The sequence below is a fragment of the Mobula hypostoma genome, chromosome 21, assembly GCF_963921235.1.
Source record: "Mobula hypostoma chromosome 21, sMobHyp1.1, whole genome shotgun sequence".
In the NCBI taxonomy this organism is placed as follows: Eukaryota; Metazoa; Chordata; class Chondrichthyes; order Myliobatiformes; family Myliobatidae; genus Mobula; species Mobula hypostoma.
Window position 1 is genome coordinate 41,010,351 of NC_086117.1, and position 24,543 is coordinate 41,034,893.

The 24,543-nt window shown below is 41.4% G+C and overlaps 1 protein-coding gene across 2 annotated transcripts in view; it reads right to left on the reverse strand.

Moving 5' to 3' along the window:
- Positions 1-24,543, reverse strand: part of pnpla7b (patatin-like phospholipase domain containing 7b) — a 334,759-nt gene that overhangs the window by 103,425 nt on the left and 206,791 nt on the right. For both annotated transcript variants that reach the window (XM_063073811.1, XM_063073810.1), the window contains exons 24-26: positions 21,431-21,599; positions 20,590-20,772; positions 17,763-17,881 (exon numbers count right to left, since the gene is read on the reverse strand). In XM_063073811.1, coding sequence (XP_062929881.1) covers positions 17,763-17,881; positions 20,590-20,772; positions 21,431-21,599 — 471 coding nt within the window. The remainder of the gene's footprint in view (positions 1-17,762; positions 17,882-20,589; positions 20,773-21,430; positions 21,600-24,543) is intronic.

The following is a 24,543-nucleotide window of genomic DNA, read 5'->3' on the forward strand; positions in this document are numbered from 1 at the left end:
GAACTCTATCTGCCACCTCTCTGTCCAGTTCTGTATCCTATCAATGTCACATTGTAACCCATGGTAACCTTCTACTCTGCTCTCAATACCAGCAACCTTCATTGTCACCTGCAGATTTATTAGCCCACCCTTTCAGTTCCTCACCCAAGTCCTTTATAAAAATCACAAAGAACAGGGATGCCAGAACAGATCCCTGCAGAACACCACTAGTCATGAGCCTCCTGGCAAGAATATACTCCATCTACCTTCTGTGAGCTAGCTAATTCAAAATCTATGCAGACGAGAGTACAATAAAATTTTCTGATAAAGTCACCTGCCATACTGTCCTCTAATCTACAACAAATCAGGTTATTTGGTGTGCCAAATCTGACTCAAGTTACCATCTACAAAAATAACTATAAGTGCAAGCACTGCCAGCAACACCCACACATCAACAACAAATTCTACCAACCTCAACATCTTCAGATTATATGCTGGTAAACTGGTGGCACGCTGAGACGCAGTGGCCACTCTGGGTTCAACCAAAGACGTATTTGTTTGGTCTGTACATCTTTTTTACAATCGCAAGTCACCGTGGATTACTAAAATCATCAAGTACTGCAGAACTATCCATCAGCACGTTGCTTGATAGTGATGAAGATGGACTTACTGCACACCATTGCAACACACTCAAAATGCTGGAGGAACTCAGCTGGTGCAGCAGCATCTATGGAAATGAATAGACAGTCGACATTTCAGGCTGACTGCCTTCTTCAGGACTGCATACTGCTGTGCTGTCACCTGGACTGTTTGTGTACCATTGCGTCAGGAAGGTGCTTGGTGCAAGTGATTGTCTTGAGCGTTTTTATAAGGATAGCACAACCCTGTTGGACAATGGTAACATAGAATACTGTAAATCTGGTTCACTGATTCATTGGCGAGACCGACGGCAGGGAAGCTGCATTGCTTCAGTTGTGGCGAGGAGTAGACCCACACCACAGGGTCGCCTGTTACAGCCATCCAAGAGAGGAGACACCAAGACAGTGTGGAAGAGCCTGTATGTGGCGTGCTAGAATCTGTACTGGGTTGGGAGCTGGATCTTTCAAACAGTGCTGCCCTCTGGTGTTCGCTCAGTGGAAGAACAAGCTGGAACAACCTACAGTCATGCCACTCATGAACTTGGGCTATATATTTTTTGTCTTGGTACTGTATGTTTTCCTGAAAACGTAATCATATGTGCTATTTGTGCTATATGCTGATGGTAATGTGTTTTGCACCTTGGCAAAAGTGGTACTCTGTTTCACTCAACAGCTTGTATGATTGAATGATGATTAAATTTGAACTTAAACTTAAAAAACTTAAAATGTAATTATTACTAACTGCGGTATGGCTTTGTCAGCTCAGTTTTTTCTTTGCCTCGACCCAATCTGAACCAGCAGCATTTTATTCACTATGTACCAACCCTAACACTGCAATCAAACTTTACTGTCCAGATTTTAATTGAGTTTTTCAATGTAATTAAACACTCCAGATTCCCATATATCTGGCTAATGGCCAAAGTGAATTACTGACACTTGCAGCAAGCTCCTGAGTCAAGGGGCCTATTATGATCAGGTACAGAGCACAAATTACTCTGCTTAAAACAGGGTAAACAGAATGAAACTGGGCTTACTGAATGCCAATGATATCTGGACCTAATAAGGATGGTCCAATGAATTAAAACTTAGAAGTTACAGCTGCCTTAGATTCGGTGTCAGCTGGGGTTCAATGGCTGAATTCCACAATGTTGTGGCTGCAGGATCCATTCAAGACTACTTGAGCTCAGTATATCAGATCTTGCAGTGCATGGACATATGACATACAGATAACACCCTTCAGAACACTCTGCAAGATCAGTGGCATTATTCAGCAAAAAGTAGCCAATTCTGGCCTGGGTCAGCTCTCATTCCTCAATTACCACTCATACGTTAATGACTTCATGGTCGTCACATTTGCCGTACACAAGCAAGCTGTCACCCTTCCCCCATTATAATCCTTAAGATGCTATGGTCTCTTCAGTAATTCACTATTAGTAAGGAAGCTATATAAGTCTTATGACTGAGTAAATTGAATATGGTAACTAAAAGATATTGATCCTTTCCTGTAAACTCCATTGAAGGACAACTGATGTAACCAGGTTTTGATATTTTCAATTTGCAGTTATAAGGCAGAAATTCCTTTAGTCAGTGGTTAGAATGTTGATGCTCTAACATTTGTCCAAATTGACAGTGGATTTCAGAAGCCTGATAAAACCAATAGGAAGTGAGCAAACTGCCACCTCATGTACGACCAGAAAATCAATGGCCCACTCCCTTCTTTATTATCATCAGTCCTCCACTTGCTTTGGTGACACAACATAATTTGTACATTAAGATTCATTTCACCCCTCAGTCTTGAGATAAATAGAGTCGTCACAAATAATCTATTGCCACTTCCTATGAAATGGTCAAAAGAGTGGAACTTACTTGCACTTACTTAAATGGAAAGCACATTTGCCTTTATCTGTAAAATGCACCAAGAGTTAGTCCTGTCCCACAAAGCAATCTTCTTAACATGTGATTCAAAAGTTCCAATGCATTATTCAAAGTATAACTCAAGGACAGGACTCACATTCATTAAAAAACTTAATATTTCCCAGTAAAAAATGAACTGAATCATAATAGCTTCTGAGCACCTATCTATCTCAACCATACCTTATCCCATTTATTAAATTCAAGAGAGGCATATGATAGGTTACTATTTCTACAAACGCCTTTTATACAATGAGCTTTCTTTTCTTACAGGTGATTAGGTGTCACTTCAGAACTTTATTGTTATAAGGTGATGAAGGTTTAGGTCGTATTTGCTCCATTTATGATACATTGCGTGAAATATGTCAAAACTCAAAAAATGGCTCTTTGATATTTGAAGAAATGAACTCAGTTCAGGAAGTGTCAGCCTAAGACTGAGGTCACCAAATCCAACTTACACAGCTAGGAGAAAAAAATATCCTTGGTGACATTATCAACTGGCAAAATCCATGCAGATTAACTAAATGCTGAGCACTGGTGTGTTATTTTCTTTTTCTGCAGCTGACATTCAAAGAAATGTAGATTTATTCAGATGCAAATCAGAGAACATGGCTTTAAATGAACAACAATACTGCCCGTGAACCCACAGCAGTGGAAGACTTGAATTTCTTTCACATATTTCTTAACCTCAGGACATCCCAGAGCATTTTGTAATCCCTGAAGTATTATTAAAAATCTAGAAACTATTATGTGGGAAATGCAGCAGCCAATTTGCTGCAAAGTTTCCTTGGATTTTAGAACGGTTTCCATGGCCCGTAAGGAATATAATGCAAACATATTATTCAAGAAAGAAGATTGGGTTAGTAAATAAAAATCAGCAGAAACAGAAGCAAGTGTATGTCCAAAGAGCAATGGCATCCTTCTATATCATTGTATGAAGAGACAAGAGAAAAACCCAGCATTATCAAAGATATGATTTTTCCGGGCATTGAGAATAATGGGAACTGCTCCAAACCAGGCTTACCGCAACCTGAGACATTGAGCTAAAGTACACAGACAATTATAGGCATAGAGTCATACAGGAAACTGCACTTTGGTCCAAATTGTCCATGCTGACCAGTCTAAACTAGTCCCAGTTGTCCACATCTAGTCCATATCCCTCTAAACTTTTCCTATCTATGTACGTGTAGTATGAGTGCATGTTCAAAGACCAACCTCAAAGACAGAACTGATTCATTAACTGAAGCATACGACAGAGGGGACTTTACAAAGAAATGTCTAAATAACAAAGGTCCTCTACCAAAGTGACACCTATACAACACTTCCCTTTGACAAATATCCTGGAAAACTGAAGCCAGTGGCAGCCAACACTCATAATGAAATTCATTTCTACTTTTAGTGTACTCACACAGTTGACAAGTTTGCTAGAAGATCAATCTGGTAGAAAGCTCATAGGCTATGGGCAACTGTAATAACTGCCCTCCAATATAATTCTGAAACACAGATTACATATATAGATGCAGCAGGCACTTCAAAGGACTAGAGAGACAAAATAGATACTTTCTCCACAAGATTAATATAGGAAGGACATGGAAGCTTTAGAGAGTGCAGAGGATATTTATCAGGATGTTGCCTGGATTAGAGAGCATGTGTTATGGTTGAGTAAGCTAAAGCTTTACTCTTTGCAGTGAAGAAGGATGAGAGGTGACCTGATTGAGGTACATAAGATGATAAAAAGCAGAGATAGAGCGGACTCATCATTCACTACATATGACCAGGGCAACAGACACCATTATTTGCACATTCCTCTCCAAGCCACATAATCATCCTGACCTGGAAATGTGTCACTAGTCGTATATTTATCTGTTAAGATATTTCAGAAAATTAGAGATTAACTTAAAAAATTTCAGCATTACGAAAATAAGTGTACAGTAGAAAATTCCAAATGTTGCTTCAATTGAAAGAGAATGTTAAGCCAAACCAAGGTACTAGCATTGTTAAAATACCATATTACCCACCTCCTTCATGAATTTCTCAGAGATATCAGCACTGCTTCAGTTATCAGTGCAGGTCAAGCTTTTCAGTGTTTAAATCAATTGTGAATCATATATTTAATTCACACACTAGAAGATGGCATGGAAAGGTTCAAAGACCCCATTAACAATTAAGGCCAAGCAAGAGAATACTGAAAAGTGCATCAGTAATAGCTTGGATTCAACATTTAGATTGGATCAACCAGGTTTTTAAAAAAGCGCCGTGTTCAGGACTTCACAGATGCCATGGATAACACTCCAAACAGCTACTTCTCAGTATTGAATGACAGAGTAATACAGTAAAGAAACAGGCCCCTTGGTCCAATTGGTTCCTGCTGACTACAGTATGCTCCTTGCTAGTCCCAGTTGTTGCTTTTCAGCCCATAATCCTCCAAATACCTCTTAAATGTCGTAATTGTACCCACCTCAATTACTTACTGTGGCAGTTCACTCCAGATACTCAGTACCTCTGGCAAAGAAGTTGATTCTCAGGTCTAAATAAATCTCTCCCATCTTATCTTGTACCTGTATCCTTTAATTTTGAAATTCCCCAATTCTGAAGACTATGAGTGTCCACTTTATCTCTACTCCTTAAGATTTTATAAACTTCTGAGGTTTGTCTCCGTTCCAAGGAATAAAAGTCCAGCACAGACAATCTCTTCCTATAATTCAGGCCCTCTGTTCCAAGCAAAATCCACATAAATCTCCCTTGCACTCTTGCCATATCGTCCCTATAACAGGGTGACCAAAACTGCACACAATACCTCAAGTACGGTCACACCAACAACTTACACAACTGCAACATAATATCCCTACTCCCAAAGTCGATGCCAAACTTGATGAAGGCTAGAATGCTAATGGGCTTTTTCACTACCCGGTCCACTTGTGCAGCTGCTTTCAGAGAACTGTGCACTTGTACTCCCAGGTCCCTCTGTTCCACAACACTTGTGAGTGCAGGTTCCACTGCATAAAAGTACCAGTCTGCTTTAAACATCAAAACTGCAACACTTCACACCTATCTAAATTGAAACTATTTGCATTCCTCAGCCCATCTCCCTAGCTGACGAGGATTTCTTTGTAATTCATTGAAAATGCCTCACTATCAACAAGGTCCCCTAATTTAGTATTATCAGCAAACTTGCTAATTGTACCATGTACATTCACATCCAACTAATGAGTAACAGAGGTCCCAGTACTAACCCTGGGACAGGTTAGTCACATATCTGCAGTAGGAGTTCGACCTTCAACCACCACCCCTATGCTTCTCATCTTTGAGCCAATTCTGAAACCATCTTGCAAGATCTTCCCGGATACCATGCAACCTAACCTTTCAGACTTATAACAACATCCACAGACTTACCTTTAAAGTAAATTTATTATGAAAATACATATACATCACCATATGCAACCCTGAGATTTAATTTCTTGCGGGCATACTCAATAATCCATAGAATAATCCATAATAATAATAATCAATAATCCATGACAAATCAATGAAAGACCACACCAACTTGGGCTCCCAACCACTGTGCAAAAGACAACTGTACAAACACAGAAAGAAAGAAATAATAATAATAAATAACCAATAAGTATTGAGAACATGAGATGAAGAGTCCTTGAAAGTGAGTCCATAGGTTGTGGGAACATTTCAATGATGGTACAAGTGAAGGTGAGTTAAGTTATCCCCTTTGGTTCAAGAGCCTGAAGGCTGAGAGGTAGTAACTTTTCCTGAATGTAGTAATGTGAATTCTGAGGCACCTGTCACTTCTTCCTGAGGGCAACAGCGAGAAGAGAGCATGACCTGGGTGGTGGGGGTCCCTGACAATGGATGCTGCTTTCCTGTGACAACGTTTCATGTCGACGGGCTCAATAGCGGGGAGCGCTTTACCTGTGATAGACAAAGCTGTATCCACTACTTTTTGTAGGATTTTTCGTTCCAAAAAAAAAAATGGTTTTACCATACTAGGCTGTGATGCATCCAGTCAATACACTCTCTGCAGAAGTTAGACAAAGTTTTAGATGTCATGGCAAATCTTCAGAAACTCCAAAGGAAGGAAAGATGCTGCTGTGCTTCCTTCATAATTGCACTTACTGCTGGGCCCAGGACAGGTCCTCCAAAATGGTTACACTGAGGAATTTAAAATTATTGGCCCTCTCCACCTCTGATCCTCCAGTGACGACTGGCTCATAGACCTTTGGTTTCCTTCTCTTTAACTCTATAATCAGTTCCTTGGTCTTGTTGACATTGCGTAAGAGGTCGTTATGGTAACTCAGCCAGACTTTCAATCTTCCTCCTATATGCTGATTCATCACCACCTTTGATTCGGCCTACGACAGTGGTGTCATCAACAAACTTGAGTGTGACATTAGAACTATGCTTTGTCACACAATCATAAGTGTAAAATGAGTAGAGCATGGGGCTAAACACACAGCCTTGTGGTGCAGGTGTGCTGCTGGAGATTATGGAAGAGTAATTGTTGCCAAACAGAACAGACTGGGGTCTGCAAGTGAGGAAATAGAGGATTCAATTGCTCAAGGAGGTATTGAGGCCAAAAATCCAGAAGCTTATTGATTAGTTCTGAGGGGATGTATCATATTGAACGCTGAGCTGTAGTTGAGAAAGAACATCCTGATGTCCAGATGTTCCAGGATAAGCCAGTGAGAGGCATCTGCTATGTACCTGTTGCTCTGATAGGCAAATTGGCAGATCTAAGTAGCAGCAATTGGATTTGGATTAAAAGGAAAGACAACAACTGGGCTGCAAGATGAAGACAGGAGGGTATGGAACTGAGGGAGGTGTATCTGGGACACCAGGTAGCACCGTTGAGCCCTCTGGAGACGTCGTGGGTTTATCAATGAAACGTCAAAGAAGGAGGGTGCCCACCTGATGACCCCGATGACGTACCTACCCTCCCTCCTTGTCGCCACTCCAAACCCCCGCCAACATCAAGAGTACCAACTTACCATAGGGACTGAAATATCAAGTCCTAGTAGCTCTACTTATGCAAGAGTTGATATGTTTCATATCAACCTCTAAAAACACCATCATGTGGCTGTAATTGTCTATGATCTAGCTACAAAGAAACCCTGATTCTGACAGTGACACTGAAAACAGATCATTCAAACAATGCGGAAAAAAATCCTTAAAAGCACATTAGATTTGTTATATAATCCAAAGGGAAAGATCGAGATTCTGTTAACAGTATCTCAATCATATACGCCTATATTTAACACAATTGGGTCAAAGATACAGGTCTGGAGATTCTTCAAAGTCTAAGAGGCCATGTTAAAGAGACTACATAGGGAGCCAACGTCATTTTTCTCTGAAGACTTCCAGAAACAATATTCAATCAGGTGCCAGTTCAAAGGATGAGAGGATAGAATATGAGGAGGTGGAACAAATGCCAAAAAATACAATTCTGGAGCCACTAGCCAGAAGACTGAAGCTTTCATCTTCCTGGCATCAAAACTATTATATTGATTCCTTCTCTGACAACAAACCAAGCAATTTCCACCTAAGGTCTGCTTTGCTGTGAAAGGTCCACGTGCTTTACAATCCTATAATTGCAGAAGAATTTTGCATTAGAGACAGTTACTTGTAATGAGCATTTCACATTTCTGTACCATGCTGAGGCAAAAGACGTTTTAAATCTGCCTGGCTTGCTGAGTTCCTCCTGCATTTTGTCTGTGTTTCAAGTCAATGTCCGCTTTCTATCCTTCGGTCAGCTGAAAAATAAAATACATTTAGACAGCAGGCCAGGCAGCATCTGTAGGAAGAGGTGCAGTCGACGTTTCAGGCCGAGACCCTTCATCAGGACTAACGAAGGTGAAAACCATTCTGCTATGAACTTTAAAATCAATTCTAAAAGATCCAGGAAGCTAATGCAGAGTAGCTAGGATAGGAGTGATATGGTACTGCGCAAAAGTCTTAGGGGCATGTAAACAAATTCCGTAAAGTGAAGATACTTTCAAAAATAATGAAAAGTTTCTAAATATCAAAAAAAATTTACCATAAAGAGCAGTAAACAGTAAAAACAACTAAATCAAATCAATGTTTGGTATGACCACCCTTTGCCTTAAAAACTGCATCAATTCTCTTAGGTACACCTTTGTGCAGTTTTATAAGAAAATTGGCCGGTAGGTTGTTGCAAGCACCTTGAAGAACTTCCACAGTTCTTCTGTAGACTTTGGTTGTCTTACTTGCTTCTGTCTCTGCACTTAATCCCAGACAGACTCGATGATGTTGATACCAGTGCTCTTTGAAGACCATACCATCTACTGCAGAACTCCGTATTCTTCGTTTCACTGAAGATAGGTCTTTATAACCTCGGCCAAGTTTTTGGGGTCATTGTCCTGCTGCAGGATGAAGTTAGTATTGATCAGACGTCTCCCTGGTGGTAATGCCTGATGGACAAGAATCTGCTTGTACTTCTCAGCATTGTGGGTTCCATTAATTCTGACCAGACCACCAACTCCATTCGCAGAAATGCAGCCTCAAACCTGCAGGGCACCTCCATCGTGCTTCACTGTTCACTGCAGACACACCTATGCAACACTCTTCAGCTCTTCTACGGACAAGCTGTCTACTGTATCAGTCAAAAGTTTCAAAGTTTGACTTGTTAGTTCAGAGTACTTGCTGCCATTGTTCAGCACCCTAGTGCTTTGTGTGTAGGTGAGTCTTTTGGCTTTGCTTCCACTTCAAATGATTGGCTTTTTGGCAACAACTCTTTCATGTAGACCACTTCTGACAGAGTCCTCCAGACTTTAGATGGGAGTACTATACATGGGCTCCAGTGGTTTCCGTGAGTTCAGACCTGATAGCAGTGTTGGACTTCTTCCAAATTAGAAAGGATGTTAGTTTGATGCATCTCTCCTCTGTCGGTCAGTTTCTTTGTACTTCTTCAAAATAGCCATCTTGAAACTCGTGTCTGCTGTGAAATTTCTGCATAGGAGAGACCTTACTGCTACAAAATGACCACCTTGTGTCTTGTTGCTATGCTCACACTTGCCATGGTGCAATAATTGATGATTTGAAAGTTAACCTGTGACATCTACTATATCCTCACCTTTTAGCTCAGATGTCTTTCACCCAGTTTGATTCCTACTACACTCGTTTCTGTTTCAGTTAATCAGTTTAGTCCATTGAACTCATTACGTCATTGATCATTAGCGCCTGTTTGTTATCTTTGTTTAATCATGCACTGGGCTATATACCTAAAATGGAATCAGGTTTTTATTTTCTTTAATTAAATATAAAAAATCTCTAACATTTAATATTTTGGAAAATGAATGTTTGGAAATAGAAAATTTGGTCTTTTCTGCCAACCCACTAATGCAGAACACAAAAATAAACATCTCAAACAAAATTTATATAAAAAAAAACTAGGCAGCCAAAAACTTTTGCAAAGGACTGTATGTTCCCTCATCCTGGTTTTAGGTAACAGTCTAGCAGCAATATTCTGAATGAATTAAAGTTTATCAATAGATTGCTTTGGAAGGTCAGTAAAAAGAGCATTGCAGTCATCTAGTCTATTCGATATAAAGGTGTGAATTAGTTTTTCAGCATCATTACATGACAGAAATGAATGTACCTTTGCAATAATTCTTAAGTGTAGTATATTTCTTTATGTGGGATTTAAAACTCAAATCTGAATCAAAGATAACACCCAGGCTTGTTACTTCTGATTTTACAAGGTTTTACAAGTTCACAAGTTTATCAAGAAGTTCATCTCTTTTGGCTTTGGGACCAACTAAGAGTATTTCAGTTTTATCTTCATTTAGTTTTAGGAAATTATTGCTCATCCATTTGTTTACAGCAGCCATACCAGAAGTCAGAGAAGATAGGGTACTATCATCATCAGGTTCAAGCGAGATATACAATTGTGTCTCATCTGCATAATCATAAAACATAGGAGCAGAATTCGGTCATTTAGCCCATCTAGTCTGCTCCACCATTCCACTGTGGTTGATTTATTATCCCTCTCAGCCCCATTCTCCTGCCTTCTTCCCACAACCTTTGACACCCTAATTAATTAAGAACCTATTAACCTCCGTCTTAAAGATACCCAATGACTTGGCCTGCACAGCTGTCTGTGGCAATGAATTCCACAGATTCACCACACTCTAGTTAAAGAAATCCCTCCTCATCTCTGTTCCTAATGGATGTCCTTCTATTCTGAGGCTGTGCGCTCTGGTCTTAGACTCCCCCACTATAGGAAACATCTTCTCCACATCCACTCTATCTAGGCCTCTTACTATTTGACAGGTTTCAATGAGATCCCCCCCCCCTTTGTTCTTCTAAACTCCAGCAAATATAGGCTCAGAGCCATCAAACGCTCCTCTCAAAATGAATGCAAACATTGCATTTGCCTTCCTTACCACAGACTCAACTTGCAAGCTAACCTTTAGAGAATCTTGCATGAGGACTCTTGCACCTCTGAGATTTGAATTTTCTTCCCATTTAGAAAATAGTCCACACCTTTATTCCTTCTACTAAAATGTATGATTGTGTACGTACATTTCCCTACACTATATTCCATCTGCTATTTCCTTGACCATTCTCCCAATCTGTCTCAGTCCTGCTGAGGACACTTACTGCGGAACTCAGAAATGGAAAACAAGTTTATGCTCTCTAATGATGTTTCTTAAGGGAAGCATGTATAAGGAGGAGAGCAGAGAATCAAGACTACTTCCCTGAGCAACACCAAAAGGTACATTATATCTCTTAAGAAAATTGGCCTCCAAGACAGACACTGTGGTTGATTTAAATAAATGAATGAAACCAATTAAGGGCACTACCAGAGAAGTCAACCCAGTTTTCAAGGTGACCCAGGAGAACGTTGCAGTCAATTGTGCAGAAGGATTAGAACTCTTTTGGCATCAATGCTGAGCCTAAAGCTGCTGACAATTTTGGTAAGGGCCATCTCTGTGCTGTGGTTTGCTCTAAAACCTGACTGAAACTTTTCAAAAACACTGTTCTCATTCTGAAAGTTGCTGCGTTGGTTGAAAATTACTTTCTCGAGAATCTTTCCCAAAAAGAGATTTGATATAGGCCTGTAGTTAGTTGGTATCTCACTAACAAAATTTGGCTTTTTAAGTAGGGGTTTGGAAGCCATGATTTTGAAAGCATCTGGAAAAACTCCAATTTCAAGGGACATGTTAATAATTTTCAGAACAGAATTAAAAGCAGAGTCTTTAGAAAGTGTGGTAGGGACAGGGTTGAGATAGTAAGTAGACTGCTTACTCTTTGTTACAATCTTATAGAGCTCTGAATCAGAACTACTTGTAAATTTTGACATGACTGTCATCTTTTTACAAGGTTAGCTATATCTGTAGCTATACTCTCCCAGATGGAAGTAATTTTGTTGATAAAAAATATTGTGAATTCCTCACATTTTGTGGCAGATGCTTGACTGAGGACATTAAAGGTTAAGACAGGATTGAACAGTCGGTTTATAGTTGAGAACAATATTCTTGAATCATCGCTATTCTCTGTAATAATCTTGGGAAAATGGGCTTGACTTACAAAGCATAGAGCAGCATTAAAAGCGGTTAGTTTTTCCTTGAAAACATTACGGAGGACTTCTAGACCAGTTTTCCTCCATTTTCTCTCAGCTACTCTGCATGGTCTCTTGGGTTCGAGGACAAAATTGTTTAACTATGGTGACGTTTTACTAAGCGATTTCTTTTTAACCCTATGTGGGGCCACTGTGTTTAATATATTTGTCAAGTTATTGTTGAAAGAATCAACCATTTCATCTGCTGAGCAGTTGAGGTCACATGGGTCAGATAAACTAGCTAGCTCAGAGAATAAGTTGCATTACAGCACCAAGGAACTTTTTTTAAAACTGTAATTTCTTTTGTGGTCTTGATTACAGGCAAGAGGGCATCAAAAGTACAGAAAGATTATCAGGGATAGTAGTACCAGACAGAGACATTAATAACATTTAACCCTTTTGTCATTGCTAAATCAAGTGTATTTTCGAGTTGAAGGATGAGCTCAGTGACATGCTGGGTAAGATTCAGGCTCTCTAGTAAACCATGAGTTCAGCTGCCATACAATTTGTATGTGACAGAGCATTAAAATGAATAATCAAATCACCAGCGATGGCAATCCTGTCATAGTTTGATATAATAGAGGGTAAGAATCCTGAGAATTCCAGGAGAAAGTAGTCATTGGATTTAGGAGGGCAATAAATGATAACACAGAGGACACAATCTACATCACAAATTTTAAACATATGTACCTCAAAACTTTAAAATTTGTTGATAGACAGTAGATTGCATCTAAAATGCTTTTTGAACACGATGGCAAGCCCGACACCTCAGCCTCTTGGCCGTGGTACACTGAAACAGTCACCGTTCAGATGCCTGGCTGTATTCATTTGGCTCTCAGTTAAGGATATAAAATCACGGTCTGTAGAGGTAGTAAAGTCACTTGATATAAAGTCATATTTAAAAGTGATCTCACATTTAAAAGAGCTAGCTTAAACAGAGTGCTCTGGAGTGGTCAACAGGAAGATAGATTTTAAGAATAGAAGATTATTTCTGTCGACACCTTTAACAGAATATTTCAGTCTGGGGGCCCTTCCCGTGACAATGGTCTGAATAGGATAGATAAGATTTACGGAAAAGCTGGATGGCAAAGGGGAAGTAATTACAGAAGTGATATGGAAACTATCATTGAATTTATTCAAAATGCAATTGATAAATCCTCCAATAACCAAAAATCTATGAGATAGGACAGAAAAAGAGAGCTGAGGATCAGCCTTGATCTTATTTTATATGAGGGGTGATTGATAAGTTTGTGGCATAAGGTGGAAGGAGTCAATTTTAGAAAACCCAGCACATTTATTTTTCCTACATTTACACACTTAGTCCAGCAGTCGTGGAGCATACAGATCCCTTCTTTGTAGAAGTCGGCGTCGTGGACCTCCAGAAGTGGTCCACAGCAAGGGTGATTGATAAGTTTGTGGCCTAAGGTAGAAGGAAATGAGTTATTAACTTCAAACTTTCTGCACTTTCACTCAGAGTTGAACTGCACGTACGTGTAACAAGAGCTGTATAACTCACCTCCTTCTACCTAAGGCCACGAACTTATCAATCACTCCTGCTGTGGACCACTTCTACAAAGAAGGGATTCGTATGCTCTACGACTGCTGGGCTAAGTGTGCACATGTTGGAGGGGACTATGTTAAAAAATAAATGTGCTAGGTTTTCTAAAATTGACTCCTTCTACCATAGGCCACGAACTTATCAATCACCCCTTGTGAGGGGCTGATGACCTAACTCTTGTTTCTACTTCTGTCCTTCTCTCACCCTTCAATCCTTTTCCTTCATCTGTCTCTTGAATTTCATTTGCTATGTTGACAATTTTTCCTTTAATTAACAGGTCTGGAAAGGAATTCTACAATAATTTGATTGTCAAAACAACATATTCAACCTTGGTGTTCTGCCCACTCAATTTTGTAAAGTATCTGTTTATCTTTCCTGCTCAATCTATTTATAACTTTACACTTTTAATGCCTATTTTTTAACAAATAAAATATTAAGCCCTTCTTGACAACACACATAAAAGTTGCTGGTGAACGCAGCAGGCCAGGCAGCATCTCTAGGAAGATGCACAGTCGACGTTTTGGGCCGAGACCCTTCGTCAGGACTAACAGAAAGAAGAGCTAGTAAGAGATTTGAAAGTGGGAGGGGGAGGGGAGATCCAAAATGATAGGAGAAGACAGGAGCGGGAGGGATGGAGCCAAGAGCTGGACAGGTTATTGGCAAAAGGGATATGAGAGAATTCTGGGACGAGAGGCCTAGGGAGGAAGAAAGGGGGAGTGGGGAAGCCCAGAGGATGGGCAAGGAGTATAGTGAGAGGGACAGAGGAAGAAAAAGGAGAAAGAGAGAGAAAAAGAATATATATATAGATATATATTTTTTATAATAAATAAATAAATAACGGATGGGGTACGAGAGGGAGGTGGGACATTAACGGAAGTTAGAGAAGTCAATGTTCATGCCATCAGGTTGGAGACTACCCAGACAGAATATAAGGTGTTGTTCCTCCAACCTGAATGTGGCTTCATCTTGACAGTAGAGGAGGCCGTGGATAGACATATCAGTATGGGAATGGAATGTGGAATTAAAATGTGTGGCTACTGGGAGATCCTGCTTTCTCTGGCGGACAGAGCGTAGGTGTTCAGCGAAAAGGTCTCACAGTCTGCACCGGGTCTCGCCAATATATAGAAGGCCGCATCGGGAGCACCGGATGCAGTATATCACCCCAGCCGACTCACAGGTGAAGTGTCACCTCACCTGGAAGGACTGTCTGGGGCCCTGAATGGTGATAAGGGAGGAAGTGTAAGGGCATGTGTAGCACTTGTTCCGCTTACAAGGATAAGTGCCGGGAGGGAGATCGGTGGGGAGGGATGGGGAGGAACAAATGGACAAGGGAGCCACGTAGGGAGGGGGGAAAGCGGGGGGTGGGGGGAAGATGCGCTTAGTGGTGGGATCCTGTTGGAGGTGGCAGAAGTTACGGAGAATTATATGTTGGACCTGGAGGCTGGTGGGGTGGTAGGTGAGGACAAGGTGAACCTTATCCCTAGTGGGGTGGCGGAAGGATGGGGTGAGAGCAGATGTGCATGAAATGGGAGAGATGCGTTTGAGAGCAGAGTTGATGGTGGAGGAAGGGAAGCCCCTTTCTTTAAAAAAGGAGGACATCTCCTTCGTCCTGGAATGAAAAGCCTCATCCTGAGAGCAGATGCGGTGGAGATGGAGGAATCTCCCCATCCGTTGTTCATTTATTTATTTTATATATTTATTTATTTATTCTTTTTTTCTCTCTCTCCTTTTTCTCCCTCCGTCCCTCTCACTCTACTCCTTGCCCATCCTCTGGGCTTCCCTACTCCCCCTATCTTTCTCCCTGGGCCTCCTGTCCCATGATTCTCTCATATCCCTTTTGCCAATAACCTGTCCAGCTCTTGGCTCCATCCCTCCCCCTCCTGTCTTCTCCTATCATTTCAGATCTCCCCCTCCCCCTCCCACTTTCAAATCTCTTACTAGCTCTTCCTTCAGTTAGTCCTGATGAAGGGTCTCAGCCCGAAATGTCGACTGTACCTCTTCCTAGAGATGCTGCCTGGCCTGTTGTGTTCACCAGCAACTTTGATGTGTTGCTTGAAATGCCAGCATCTGCAGATTTCCTCGTGTAAGCCCTTCTTGGTAGTTGTTTTCCTTCACGACAGGCAGTGACTTACAGAAACTACAAACCACCCTTCTCTTCAACCATAATATCCTTCAATTCCTGTGCCACTCAATACCCATTACAGTAATCTGATAGTAACCTTGACAATATTTTACTTTGATTTGTCATTACTTCATTGCTGTTATAACTCTTACCTCTTCTCCTCCCCTATCTTCATGACCTCCCTTCTTCCTTTTATTCTACTGCCATCTCCTATCAGATTCCTTCTTCCGTCCTTTTCCTCTTCCATGCTTCTTGCATCATTCTCCCTCTCCCACACACCTCCCCCTTACCTGGCATCACCTATCACCTGCTAGTTTGTACTCTTCCCACACCCCCCGGCCACCTTCTTAACCCTTCCTTACCAGTCCTGATGAATGGTCTTGGCCTGACTGTTTCTCTCCTTCCATTGGCGCTGTCGGACCTGCTAAATTCATCCAGCATTTTGTGTGTGTGGATCCAAGATATTCAGCATTTGCAGAATCTCTTGTGCCTAGCCTATTCCAGTATCTTATTAATATTTCAGCCCCTTTTCTTTTGGTTTCCGAAGGAATTCATTCTATCATCGTAGTGTATGATCAGCTTAGGTGATAACTTTGATTTAGAGTATTAGGAGTAACATATACAAAATGCTAGTGGACTCAGCAATCAGGCAGCACCTATGGAAAATAATAAAGAGTCGACATTTCGGGTAGAGACCTTTCATCAGGACTTGTGTTTAGAATATTAGCAGGTGACATTTCAACCAAAATATACAAATCAGTAGCTTGTGCTCATATGAAAATTATGTAATTGGTTGATTTTCAGTTCCTTAAGGTTGTTATAGCCACGGGGTGGTAATGGAGATAAGCTCCCACCATCTAGTAAATGCTCCCAATGGCATGCGCCTCAAATAGCCTCTGACAACCAAGTCCAGCTACTGGCCTTTACGTGTGGCTTAGCTACTAAGCCCGGTGGAACCATTTCTACTGGAAAACATGCAAAGGCAGGTCACTGCTGCCTTAAAAGCAGTCGCTTCGGGAAGATGGGACTCATCAGCTGTAGTTGGCAGCTCATCTAGAAGGAAAACTCTGAGCTTGAACGTCCACTGCCTTGAAGCTATATCCACTCATGGGGAAGGCTTCAGGATAAACCTAGAGGGAAAAATACGAGGCTGGAGTCCCTAGGGCAGTCCTGTGTTGGGTTCACACAGACTGGTAACTCCTACGACTGTGCCAAACTGTATCGGTCTCTGCCATTCCTTTGGGTTCATCAGATGCATGGAGAAGGACAACTTGCTACATGGGCAACAACTTGCTCTGCATATCGTAGTGCCCTGGCTTGTGTATCTAGACAGCTAGGTTGCAACATTCGTAGTGGACACTGACCAATGGAGGCCTCAGCTGACATTATGTACAACTTTTTTTTCAGAGCTCCAAGATGTGGTAGGACAGGGTAGCATAAATGTGAAGTAAATCGGCAGTGGGAATTAGTGGTCAACAGACTCCTAACTGCAAGAAGAATGCAGAAACACAGCCAGCAAGTAAACTCAGAGCAGGAGATGGGGATGGATACACAGGGGTTTCAGGACTCATACAGGGACCCAAGCAAGACGAGCTCTAGTTTTGGACTGTTTTAAGGTGCAGTGCAGGGAAGGGCCTCTGTTTCCACAGAATTCAAACAGGAAAGGTAAGCTTCTTTATTGGATATGGAAGCTCCTAATCAAAGATAGACATACGATTAACTTAGCACATTTTTGTTTAAAACCAATACTCAAAGAGTGCATACAGATATAAGACTGTAGCTTTGTGTATTTATTCAGAAATTCTGGAACAGAAACAATATAAACCAATAAGAAAATTTGTGACTAGAGAATCTGATTAGAAAATTAGTGATGTTGTTAAGATGGGACCCGAGCCTCACTGTGGCAGGAGGTATGTCTGAAGCTTTAAACCAGAGAGTTTCTCCCAATTACCTGTGAGGACTCACCTTGCCCCTCCACCTCCTAACACCAATGCAATGGAATTCCCTGTCAAGATCCTGGCCAAACGGGAGAAGTCTGAGTGACGGTCAGGTGCCTTCTGACAGACCCTTTCATACATCTCGAGCTGAAAGATAATAGAATCAAAAATCACAGGCAGTAGATGACAAAGACAACAGAGTAAATGTTCCCAATGTCTATAACATGGATAATTTCAAAATTATAACTACTCTATGTGCTTTCACAGGAGCTGAGACCCTAACTTTCATTGCAATTCTAGTCCAGGAGACAGGAAGGAGAATACTTGCAATATTCTGAAATGGGCTACTTAATGAGAATAATAATCTCATTAACCCACACCACACTGGGTTTCACAGGGAACTCTAATATTCAGTCTAGATTCACCGTTGTGACCATGCTCAATGAACATAGCTTTGCCTCCTCCAAAATAAATTATCATCACTCAGGATCATCTCCTTTAAATGCTTCGGCCCCTTGGTCACAGCATAAATTAAGGTCTCTTGCTCAATAACAGGGACAACACCTGAAAAATCTCCAACAAGCTCAATGAGTTTGAAAAGATGTGAATTGCCAAAAAGTGCAAGTGCTCAGCCATTAACTGTTAACCCACTGAATTAGGCCTTACGTAAATTAACCATAATAAGCAATTCAATGGAAATAAGCAATTCTAAAACACAGGCAATGAACTCCATTGTCAATAGTTAAAGGAAACTCTTGCAACCTTGAGGGTATTCACCTTCGACAAATACTGAGCTGGGTTTGGAAAACTGCAGTGCTTGAATGATATTTTTTTTCTTCACACAACAAATGGGTCAGGTCAATGTGACTCGAAGATAGATGGACGTACCAGTAAGACTGCATCGTGCAAAGCCACGTCCAATCAAAGTAGCCACCGCTACAGAGCTAAAATTATTAAATCTCATCCTTATCATTTCCTTCATCTGCCCTTGACAGTCAACTTAAATATCAATTGTCCAACTCTATCTGGTGCTCCAAGGATTAGTAGAGTTAAAATCAATCATTTTTATTTTGGCACAGCTGATGCTCTTCCAATGTAGGAATTTCAACTTGACTTCAATTTGAAACCACTCAAATATTTAATCTGCTTGGTACAAACTAATTTCCCCGCCAAATAGTTTTCAAGTTTATAGGATGGGATTCACTCGTTTACTGACTGCCCTCGGTGGTCAGGTCACTGCTTTCTCTGTTGCTGCACATTAAATCTAATATAGTAATTAGGACTCAATCTATTTACAGGTAGCAAGTTTAATCAATTATTTCTGCTTAGATCACTGTTGCTGGAAAGAATTTAATTTAATTTTCATGGGAATTAGACATAATGTCAAATGAAATTTCATGCCAATACTGCTTTCTTGCAAAATTTCAACACAATTTTACAGAGAGCATCATTGCTAATACACATAAGAGAATATAACAGATGCTTCGCTCCACAGCACCCACTGACCAGAAATGTTTAATATAAACATTGCTAAAATATTGTTGTCAACCCTCTTACTACAGTTTACATTTATTTTAGCACACACTTGAATTAATACAGTAAATATCATCTTAATCTCTACCTCTCAGGCCAAGATTTCCAAGTACCATGGCTTCTAGGTGCTTGAATTCCATCTCTTTTTCAGCTTAAAACACTCCTTTAAAAACATGCATCACTAACCAAGCTTTTAGCCAATTGCCTTAATCTAAGGAGAGATTAGAAGCTATCAAATTGTTCTTCAAAACACTAATAAAAACTTTTGAATTTATGTTATCAAGATATTGTATTAAATTCTATGCAATTAACATAGGCCATGTCATTCCCATTGCAATATGATTCAAGATAGTCATTATTTCTGAGTTCTTTACAGTTTCACACAGTAATTTCATGATTACCTCTCAAAATGCAAAATTCACCCTGTTGAGTGGATGTGAATTCTTATGAAATACACCCTCACGTGTGGTATCAACCCTCTTATTTATTGCATCGTACAAGAAATGTAACTGCAGGCTATACATGCGTGCACCTGTAATAACTGCAAAGGAACAGTGTACAAAACCATTTATTGAGTATGCAGTTTGCTAAAGCAAAGAATGCAAGTTTTGCACTCTCAGCTTAAACTTTACTTGACAGTCAAAGCATGTTAAGACCTTCAATGAAAAGCCTTTATTTCCCTATTCATCACATTGAAATGAAGTACAGACTGGAAGAAATACATTGAATACACTGGCATTGGTAATTCCAATGCTGCAGCTTTAAACCCGGTTTTGAGCACTGTGCTATCTACAGAATGGATCTCTGACTGATCTGGATTTGAAACCCTTCCCACCCCACATACCGCTGCTTCCGGGTTGCTCCCCATAATTTGCAATGGGCAGGAACTGAGCACAGAGGTTGATCTTTACCCATGGATTCATTTATTTTATTGCACTTCATGAAAAACGCAAAAGAATCAATAAATTTTAAAATTAGCTTATCCCTTTTTCAACAAAAAGAGCCTACTTTAAATATTAACAATCCTTTTTAATAAGAATGGCAAATCAGTTGGATCTGTCCCTAAAATGCAAGTGGCGAGATGTATTGGTTCAGGAGAACCAACTATTGCAGGGGCTGGATGGAAAACTGGATTGGACCAACAGGATTGCTTATATCCAATGCAGTTGAGAGGGAAGCTGTGTATTATCATGTACAAAGGACAGTCTAATGTACAATGCAAACATTGGATAAGACAGAGCTCCAAACATGGAACTCCCTGAAATGAATTCCATGAAAACATCTATAATATTTCAGATTTTACTAAACCAACGCTTCCTTACCAGTTTGGGCAGCCTCTTGCGAGAGAAGATTCGGCGCGGACAGCAGAGGTGAAGGTGACCTGAACACCAACTCCTCATGTTGAGCCACTCGACAGTCCGTGATGGTGTTGGCCCATCCTCCTTGTGGAGAAGGATAAGTTGCTTGAGGGCTCGCACAGCCGTATTCTCCAACATGCGCTCCAGCTGTAAACAGAAGACCACATAAAAGAAGGACTGTGTCTTTTAAAGAATCTTTTTTTTAAAAGATTAATTCTCTGAAGCATCACTGACTTGCTCCCATGCGAGTCTGAAGCCTAGAAAAGGTGGAACTAGTCCCTCACTTGCAGCCACAGGCCACTGTGGCACGCAACCCTGAATAGATCGCCATCACTGTATTGATTGGAAAATTGGTTTATTATTATCATCTGTACTGAGATACAGCATGCCATCCATAAAAATTATTTCATCACATTAGTGCATTGAGGTAGTAGAAGGGGAGCAGAAACAAGGGGCAGAATGGCTGCTTCTCATTACTTTTGAACTGTTTCATAGCAAGTCACAGTACTGCCTGACAGGTGCAGTAATTCCTCTGTATATTAGTTATCACCATTCAGTTGATAAACTGTGTGGAAAAGACAAAAGTCAGCAGGCAGTAAAGGAAACAAAACCTCTCCAGTTAGAGTGGTAATGTGACAGAATGTTTTATTAAGGACCAATTTAAAACTATCATTCACCCTCATCGCATCAAATGTCCTTCTACCCTAGGACAAACAAAAATCTATTGATATTCAGAACTAAACAACAGAAAGCGGGCAGGTGCATGATTGAATGTATTTTAAAAGAACTTCAATATTGGACCCACCTCTCCAACAGTTGGCTCCTGCTCTCCCAGTCCAACAATAAGAATGCAGTCAGCCTGTCTGATACAGCGCTGGGTCCAGGGAGTCATGCTGCTGTCTGACTGGTACAACACTATTCGATGGATATCTTCCTGTTGTGCTAGCCAGCTTGACAGCCGGTACTCATGGATACTACAAAGACAAGAAAGGTATAATAAATCTCAGAAACAAAGCAGCTGAAGCCCACAGCACCTCAGTCAGTCTTTTAGAAGAGAAAACAAACAGCTCGTGAGAAACCATTTGCAGAACAAAAACGACAATAGAAATGGGAACAAGAGAGCGAGGGAAATAGAATGGAAAGCCAGATATTCCAAGCAGTGGAAGGAGAGTGACAATGCAATATTTATGTTGTGACTAAAAGAAAAACCAAACACAATTAAGTGACCGACACATGAGACTGGAAATGCTGGGATCTTACATAACAAACAGAACTCCGGAAGAACTCAATGGGCCCAGCAGAATTTGTGGAGGTGGAAGGTACAAGTTGACATTTTGTGTTGAGATTCTTCATCAGAACTGAGGTGGACAGAAATGTTTGTCAATATACACAGTACAGAGGTGAGGGTGGGGATGGGAAAAGCCAGGTGATACCTCGATGATCCTGAAATTTCGGCCTCTGAGGCCGACATACAAGCATCCTTCAAGAGAGGTACTTGGATGAATACTAAAGACCTGCACTGATCAACAGCCTGGAGTGTTCACTGAGATTTTTAACCTCTTGCTTCAGCAGTCTGAGGTACCCACCTGCTTTAAGCAGGTGTTAATTATACCAGTGCCCAAGAAGAACATGGTAACCTGCCTTGATGACTTTGGTCTAGTAGCATTCAAAATCCACTGGGATGAAGTGCTTGAGGATAGTGATGAAACATAGCAACTCCTGCCTGAGAAGTGACATGGATCTGCTCCAATTTACCTACTGCCACAGCAGAAGCACTTTCATTGGCTCTTCTCTCACATATGGAACATCTGGACAGCAAAGATGCATACGTCAAGATGCTCTTTATCAACTACAGCTCAGCATTCAATAGTATCATCCCTTCAAAATTAAGTAATAAGCTTCAAGATCTTGGCTTCAATGCCTCCTTGTGCAATTGGATCCTCGATTTCCTCACTTGCAGACCCCAGTCAGTTCAGATTAGCAACAATATCTCCACGGTCTCCATCAGCACAGGTGCACCACAAGGCTGTGTGCTTAGCCCCCTGCTCTACTCACTTTACACTTATGACTGTGAGGCTATGCTCAGCTCCAATGCCACATTTATATTTGCGGATGACACCACCGTCATAGACCAAATCAAATGTGGTGATGAATCAGCATACAGGAGGGAGACTAAAAATCTGACTGAGTGGTGCCAAACAACAACCTAGTACTCAAAGTAAGCAAGATCAAGGAGCTGGTTATTGACCTCAGGAGGAGGAAACTGAAGGTCCATGAGCCAGTCCTTATCATGAGGTTCCAAGGTGGAGAGGTCAGCAATTTTAAATTCCTGTCAGAGGACCTGCCCTGGGCCCAGCACTTGTGCAATTGCAAAGAAAGCAAGACAGCACCTCTACTTCCTTAGGAGTTTGCGAAGATTCAACATGACATCTAAAACTTTGAGAAATTTCTATAGATGTGTGGTGGAGAGTGTATTGACTGGCTGCATCACAACCTGGTATGGAAACACTAATGCTCTTGAACAGAAAATCCTACCAAAAGTCGTGGACATGGCCTAGTCCATCATGGGTAAAATCTTCCCACCATTGAGCATATCTACATGGAGCATTCTTGCAGGAAAGAAGCATCCATCATCAAGGACCCACCACCCAGATCATGCTCTCTTCTCATTGCCACCATCAGGAAGGTGGTACAGTCATAGTCATACTTTATTGACCCCGGGGGAAATTGGTTTTCGTTACAGTTGCACCATAAATAATAAATAGTAATAGAACCATAAGTAGTTAAATAGTAATAGGTAAATTATGCCAGGAAATTATGAAATAAATCCAGGACCAGCCTATTGGCTCAGGGCGTCTGACCCTCCAAGGGAGGAGTTGTAAAGTTTGATGGCCACAGGCAGGAATGACTTCCTATGACGCTCTGTGCTGCATCTCGGTGCAATGAGTCTCTGGCTGAATGTACTCCTATGCCCAACCAGTACATTATGTAGTGGATGGGAGACATTGTCCAAGATGGCATGCAACTTGGACAGCATCCTCTTTTCAGACACCGCCGTCAGAGAGTCCAGTTCCATCCCCACAACATCACTGGCCTTACGAATGAGTTTGTTGATTCTGTTGGTGTCTGCTACCCTCAGCCTGCTGCCCCAGCACACAACAGCAAACATGATAGCACTGGCCACCACAGACTCGTAGAACATCCTCAGCATCGTCCGGCAGGTGTTAAAGGACCTCAGTCTCCTCAGGAAATAGAGACGGCTCTGACCCTTCTTGTAGACAGCCTCAGTGTTCTTTGACCAGTCCAGTTTATTGTCAATTCGTATCCCCAGGTATTTGTAATCCTCCACCATGTCCACACTGACCCCCTGGATGGAAACAGGGGTCACCGGTACCTTAGCTCTCCTCAGGTCTACCACCAGCTCCTTAGTCTTTTTCACATTAAGCTGCAGATAACTCTGCTCACACCATGTGACAAAGTTTCCTACCGTAGCCCTGTACTCAGCCTCCTCTCCCTTGCTGATGCATCCAACTATGGCAGAGTCATCCAAAAACTTCTGAAGATGACAAGACTCTGTGCAGTAGTTGAAGTCCGAGGTGTAAATGGTGAAGAGAAAGGGAGACAAGACAGTCCCCTGTGGAGCCCCAGTGCTGCTGATCACTCTGTCGGACACACAGTGTTGCAAGCACACGTACTGTCGTCTGCCAGTCAGGTAATCAAGAATTCATGACACCAGGGAAGCATCCACCTGCATCGCTGTCAGCTTCTCCCCCAGCAGAGCAGGGCGGATGGTGTTGAACGCACTGGAGAGGTCAAAAAACATGATCCTCACAGTGCTCGCTGGCTTGTCCAGGTGGGCGTAGACACGGTTCAGCAGGTAGATGATGGCATCCTCAACTCCTAGTCGGGGCTGGTAGG